At 41.2% G+C, this 6,555-nt stretch overlaps 1 protein-coding gene across 13 annotated transcripts in view; it reads right to left on the reverse strand.

Annotated features, from left to right (window-relative positions):
• Positions 1–6,555, reverse strand: part of MAP2K5 (mitogen-activated protein kinase kinase 5) — a 332,934-nt gene that overhangs the window by 208,500 nt on the left and 117,879 nt on the right. For all 13 annotated transcript variants that reach the window (XM_014589750.1, XM_014589747.1, XM_014589744.1 and 10 more), the window contains 2 exons: positions 3,439–3,507; positions 3,266–3,347 (listed from right to left, as the gene is read on the reverse strand). In XM_014589750.1, coding sequence (XP_014445236.1) covers positions 3,266–3,347; positions 3,439–3,507 — 151 coding nt within the window. The remainder of the gene's footprint in view (positions 1–3,265; positions 3,348–3,438; positions 3,508–6,555) is intronic.

The raw sequence follows: 6,555 nt of genomic DNA on the forward strand, positions 1-6,555 counted from the left end.
CTCGCTTTCTGTCTCTATGTCTCTCTCTGTCTGTCTGGCGAGCGCACGCACCCTATAGTGAAAATCTCTAAAAAAAAAAAAAAAGAAAGAAAGCAAAAAGACAATGTACAGAGTGGGAGAAAATATTTGCAAATCCTACATCTGTAAGAGCTTAGCGTCTAGAATACATAGCATTAGAACTCAACAATCAAAGCACCAATAACCTACCTATTTTAAAAATAGACAAATATGTAGCACAGAAGTTAAGCCCAGTGCAGAGGAAGCCAGATGCCACATGGCTAACCAGGATTTGAATCCTGGCTGTAGGGGCTTCCAAACATGCCAGGCATCTGCCTGGGTGTCCAGAATCCTGATGGGAGGGAGAACTAAAGGCAAAAGGATTGCTGGATGACCAGGCCCCGTTGGGAGAGCTCTCTCTCAAGTGTGCATGTACCCTCTGGCATTAAAAAAATTATGTAGACAAAGGGCCCACTTGTGGCAGCATGAACTAGTTAGTAGACCTCGCTACTCAACTATCTGAGGACATGGGAGATTCAGGTCTGACTCCCAGCTTGCCCCGAATTCTAGGCACAGTGGTACACACCTCTATGGGGCAAGTACCACTAGGGCGAGGACTGTGACACAGTGAAACCTTGTCTAAACAATAATATTTTTTCAAAATGAAGATTCTGAATACACGTTTCTCAAAAGAATATAAAACAAATGGCCAATAAGTTCATGAAAAGATACTCAACATCCTTAGTCATTACTTACGGTCATCAAAATAAAAACCAAAAGACCTTTTCACATCCACTAGGTTACAGAAAAAAAATAAATCAATCAAAACACCAGACATGGAGGAACCCTCACATATCACTGGTGTAAATACAAAATAGTTTAAATTGTAATGAACAGTTTGGCAGTTCTTCAAAAAGCTTAACATAGAGCTACCATACAACCTAGCGATTCTACTTCTTGGTATATACTCTAGAGAATGAGAACATATGTCTACATTAAAAACTTGTACAAAAATGTACATACTAGCCTTATTCAGAATTAAGGAAAAAGTAGAAACATACTGAAGACCCATCAACTAATGAGGGAATAAACAAAATGTAGTGCAGTCGTCCCCCCTTTTCATGGCAGACACGTTCCAAGCCTTTCCAGCAAATGTCTGAAACCATCCCTAGCCCTACACATGCGCACACCGTTTTTTCCATCTGATAACCAAGATAGCTGCTAAGTGGCTAAATGGGAGGGCAGCACATACGGTGTGCATACAACGGGCAAAGGGACGTTCCACGCCCTGGGATGGATGGAGTAAGACGGCAGGGGATTTCATCATGCTACTCAGAACAGTGGACGATTTAAAACTTATAAGTTTTATTATACAAGGTTTCTTTCTGGAATTTTCTATTTTTTATGTTAATTCATTAATTTTTAAATTGTTTTTTTTTAAATTTGCTATAGCACATGTGTATTCACTGAAAAAAGAGACTGAGAAAGTGAGAAAGCAACCCCTGGGGGATGGCCATGCCACAGTCCCTTCTCCATTCACCCCTAGGGATTTTGGGCATGCACACATATGCATCTGGCATGTTTCTCAGGCCAACAGGTCTGGGACTCAAACCACACAGTCGGCCGAGTAGAATCTAGCTGCCTTAACCACCATACCACTGGCTGGTCCTCTGTTTAATATTTTAAGACTGTGGTTAATCATGGACAACTGAATTTGTGGAAAGCAAAACCATAAATAATGGGAGAGGGTCTAGTGTATAGAGATATACAATATATAGAATATTACTCAGCAATAAAAGGAACAGACTCATCTAAGGGAACTTCAAAATGTTCATGGAAATGTGGAATTAAAGTACAAGTTTATCTGGGAGCAAAAATAAAAAATAAAACCCATGCATAGATTTTTTAAAAAATACACATTTTCCATGAAATTTTGAACCCCCTTTCTATATGCTACAATATGGATAGACCTTGAAAACACCATAGTAAGTAAAAGACGTCACACACAAAGGCCACATATTGTATGACTTCAGTTACAAGAAATCTCCAGAATAGGTAAATCCGTACAGACAGCAGCATTAGTGGTTGTCAGAGAATAGAGGGAAGAAAGAAAAGGGGAATGATTGTTAAAGGTGTGAGGGTTTTTTACCTTGGGAATAAAAAGGTTTGAAGAGCCAGCAGTGGTGTCCTTAAAATGGCTGGCCCCCACATGGCTGAGTGCGGGGCTTCAGTCCTGGACCCAGGGCTTGAAAAACACGCCGGGACCATGTGCCTGCGAGCCCCAAATCCCAAAAGGGGAAGTGGAGGAGAAGGGTTTGTGGTGTGACCATCTCCCCTGAGGGGAGGGTGCCTTCTCACTTTCTCTCTGTCTGGCGAGTGTGTGCATCCTTTAGCAAAAAAATGTTTGATGTTTTAGAATTAGATAGTAGTAAAGGCTATACAACTTGTGAATATACTAAAAATCACTGAATTATACATTATAAGAGGGTGAACTTTATGGTATTTGAATTATATCTTAACAAAAATTATTTTACTATAACTGAAATATTTCAATGAAAGAAGCTAAAATAAACATGGGCCAGACGGTGGCCTGGTGATTAAGGAAATGGGATTCTACATGACTGACTGCTGTGTATGTAAAATGTAAAGATTGCTGGGTACACCACAACGAGGATGACATCAGTTCACTGACAGAGTACCCAGAAATCTGCACTTTGCCACAATATTCAGATCGAGAAAGAGCTACCAAAATAGAAATGAATAAAAACACAGAAGGAAAGAACGGGCTGAAGTCCAAAGAAAACTAAACCCATCTTGGCTAAACAGCTGTGTTGAAAAACAATTTCTTATCTTGCAATTAAGAACCGATTTCTTTCTGAAAGACACAGGACATTGGGTTAATAGATTTCTTTAAAAGAAAATCTGTTTTGGCTATTGAAACATTAAAAGAACAGAACATCTGTTTTGCGAGTAAAGACAGATTGCATAGAAGAATCAAATATCAAACTACCGATTAGACTAGCATTTAATCTGTTCTATTTAAATTTTCAATAAAAATAAATGAAGTTACATTCTTGAAATTACAGCTCAGCTATAAATATTTAACACTAGGAAACCCTTACCCTAAGAAGATTTTAGAGTATAAAGGAGGGAATTATTAGTATATTTTAATTATTTTAAATTCTACTTGACATTCATATCAAAAGTAGGTTTTAAAGCACGCTATTCTAAACATCATTTTTAGAGTACTGTAAAAGGGGAAACTCACCATCCATGAATTCTGTACATATTGAAATCCTGTTTTCTACAAAAAATGCCCCATAAAATCCTATGATATATGATGAATCACACTGCAACCAAAAAAAAAACAAAAGAGTTTAAGACCTGTGAGTCAATACCATAGGCATGTTTTACAAGTAAAAATGACCGAGGAAAAATTACCTTATAAAGAATTTCCAACTCAGACATAATCTGCTTCTGGAGTTCCAGCGTAATATCTAGCAGTATGACCTAGAGAAAGTATGAACATTCGCACACTTACATTCAAGTCAGATACAGCGGTTCCATAACCACCGAAATGGAAGAGCTAAAAACTACGGTGGCTCCTTAAGGAACCCCCTCCCACCACTATAACCCCCAGCCAACAAACTGTCTCCGCGTCTGTCTAACCCTTTGTACCGGGGAGGTGGTACAGAAGTGATTGATGGGACCAAGGAAAACGCCAGGTCTCAAAGGTCAGCATTAATGGCTTTAAAAGTCAGTTAAGTTATAAGGCTCTTAATTTATGCACTCTATTTGGGCCACATTGGTTATTTTCAGGAGAGGAAAACAGGAATGACCCTTAAACCATTAAATATGAACTGTCTTGTGATTTAGGCACTAGGCGACAGGCAGAGAGGACGTGTAAAAACGACATTTTACACGGGGAGTTCAGGTATGAGAGAAATAAGGAGTATTTTAAGTGTACTGTCTGTTTGTTTTCTTCCAGTTGGGTAATGTCTCCTTTACGGCTTAAAGGAACCTCACTTCATCCACACCCCTTCTTTTTTTTTTTTTTTTTGGAGAGATTTTCGCTATAGGGCGCGTGCGCTCGCCAGACAGACAGAGAGACATAGAGACAGAAAGCGAGAAATCACCCCCCAGGGGGGATGGTCACGCCGCAATCCCTTCTCCTCCATTCTCCTCTCGGGATCTTGGGCACGCACGCACACGCGCCCTGCGTGAGTTCTAAGCCACCGGGTCCGGGACACGAACCGCGGTCGACTATGTGGGAGTCCAGCGACATAGCCATTACGCTAACTGCTGGTTCCCATCCACACCCCTTCTTCAGACAGAGCAGAGGACACCCAGTTCCTCTATGCCAAGGAGCCTGGGGCCTGGCAGTGGCCGGACTCCTCTGACTCCCACCCCGCATGTCTTCCAGTACTTCCTAAAAGACCAACCACCGGGTCAGATTTGTAATCTAGAAATGTAAGGTAGTTACACATTTTCCAAGAATAAACTCTAGCTTATCTCAAACGCTTACTTTTTAAAATTGTTTTAAGAAAAAAGACAGTCAACAGTTTAAATTTTACGGAGTACGTAAGTGAAACCAGTTCGAGGGTAATCATTTCACTTTAAAGACAGTGACGTGGAACCAGCAGATGGCGGTAACGGTTACACTGCCGGACTCCCACATGGGCTCCCTGCGGTTCCAGTCCCTGACATGGTGGCTTCAAACTCACGCCGGGACATGTGTGTGCGCCCCCAAGATCCTGAGAGGAGAATGGAGGAGAAGAGATTGTGGTATGGCCATCCCCCCAGGGGGTGATTTCTCACTTTCTGTTTCTCTCTTTTTCTTTCTCTGTCTCTGTTTCTCTCTCTCTCCAGTGAGCACACGCACCCTACAGCAAAAACCTCTCTTAAAAAAAAAAAAAAAAAGTCATGAGAATAAAAAAGGTAGAGAACAATTTTTAAGATTTGTGGAAGAGTTTCTGACTCTGGACATTCCTAGATAAAAAAACTTAACAGTCAAGACTACATGACATGCCATCCAACACTGAATTACATCCTGTGTTATAACTGAAGAATATATATCTAATCATATGGGAGGAAAAAACATAAATTACAAATCGCAAACCACTGGCAGAGCAAGGAAAGAGAAGGACAATTCTAAAACACATTTTACAGGACTGACACCCATTTGGGGTAGGGGAGGGTGAGGAAAAAAGGCATAGCCGGTTTCTATCAAGCGTTTGCTTTAGGGTTATTTATAAAAGCTCGCACTAAACGAGATTGTGAGTGTAATACGAAACTGCCAAGAAACGTTTAAACACTTTTCCCGATCAATAGTCATTTGCCAACAATATTCACTTACATTTTTGTTCCAATACAAAACTTAGCAACAAAATCAAATTCATCTAGCACTTTCAATTCTATGCCATAAAATATTACAACTCTTCATACCATTATGTCAAGTATAGGAACTCTTTAGCCCTAAAAAACTGCTAAAAAAGAAAAAAAAAGAAGAAACAGAAGACAGAAGAAAAGACATTGCTGACCTTACAGCAGTGGCTCTCAACCCTGGCCTAACATAATTACCTAGGGCTCTTTATAAAAAGCCCCATGAATAGGCCTTAACCCTGAATAATGGAATCTGAATCTCTGGGGTTGGGTCTGCATTTTGGGGTTTTTAAAAAGCTCCCCAGGTGACTTTTAACCCACAGTAAGGTTGAGAACCACTTATTTAAGGTTTCAAAAATGCCATTTGTCCACGGCTAAGATATATGAGTGCTAAAATACACAGCACCTCTGGGTCGCCAGCCTGTGGTCCTCCCTGGGGGTCCCTGCTTCTGCTGTTCCCTCCACTTGGGGTATGCGGCCTTCCTGCACTCCATGGTCACAGTGTAAAATCCCGCTCCATCTTTAAGACCAAGCTTGGGGGCTGACAGGTGGCGTGGTGGTTAAGGCACTGGATGCCCATATGGCCAACTGTGGTTCAAGTTCTGGACCTGGTGGCTTGCTTTCTGACTTTCCCTGTCTCTCTGGTAAAATTAGGTAGTAATAATAATAATAAATTTTAAAATGAAACAAAATAATTCTTAAAAAAAAAAAAAGACCCCACCTGAATGTTGCCACCACCTCCATGAAGCCCATCCCAAACCTCCATCAGAATTCAGCTCTACCTTCACATTTCTTACCACATTCTGCCTGCAGCATCTACCCCTCATCTCCAAAAACCAGGAGCCTCCAGAGGACTAGTGGCTGTGAGGGCCTGAAGAGTCAGGGCTGAGTCTCATACATTTCTCGCTCCCTCCGTGCCCACCACAGGCCTTACCATAGTGTCTGTTCGGTGATGTGGGATTTAATTAAAGTGCCCCTTACAACCAGAAGCCTCTAAATAAGGAGCTGTTTCTAGACAGGAGAAACGAATTGCTTGATTTCTACAACTGAGTTTAAAACCAAAGGCATAAACACCAAAGTAACTACAAGTGCTACGCTCACCTAAAATATAGCAAGGGGCATTACCGTATCTGGGCACCGAGCCACGGCGCTCTAACTGACCCTGATCATTCCTGC

Source organism: Tupaia chinensis, unplaced genomic scaffold (genome assembly GCF_000334495.1).
Source record: "Tupaia chinensis unplaced genomic scaffold, TupChi_1.0 Scaffold000377_2, whole genome shotgun sequence".
Classification (NCBI taxonomy): Eukaryota; Metazoa; Chordata; class Mammalia; order Scandentia; family Tupaiidae; genus Tupaia; species Tupaia belangeri.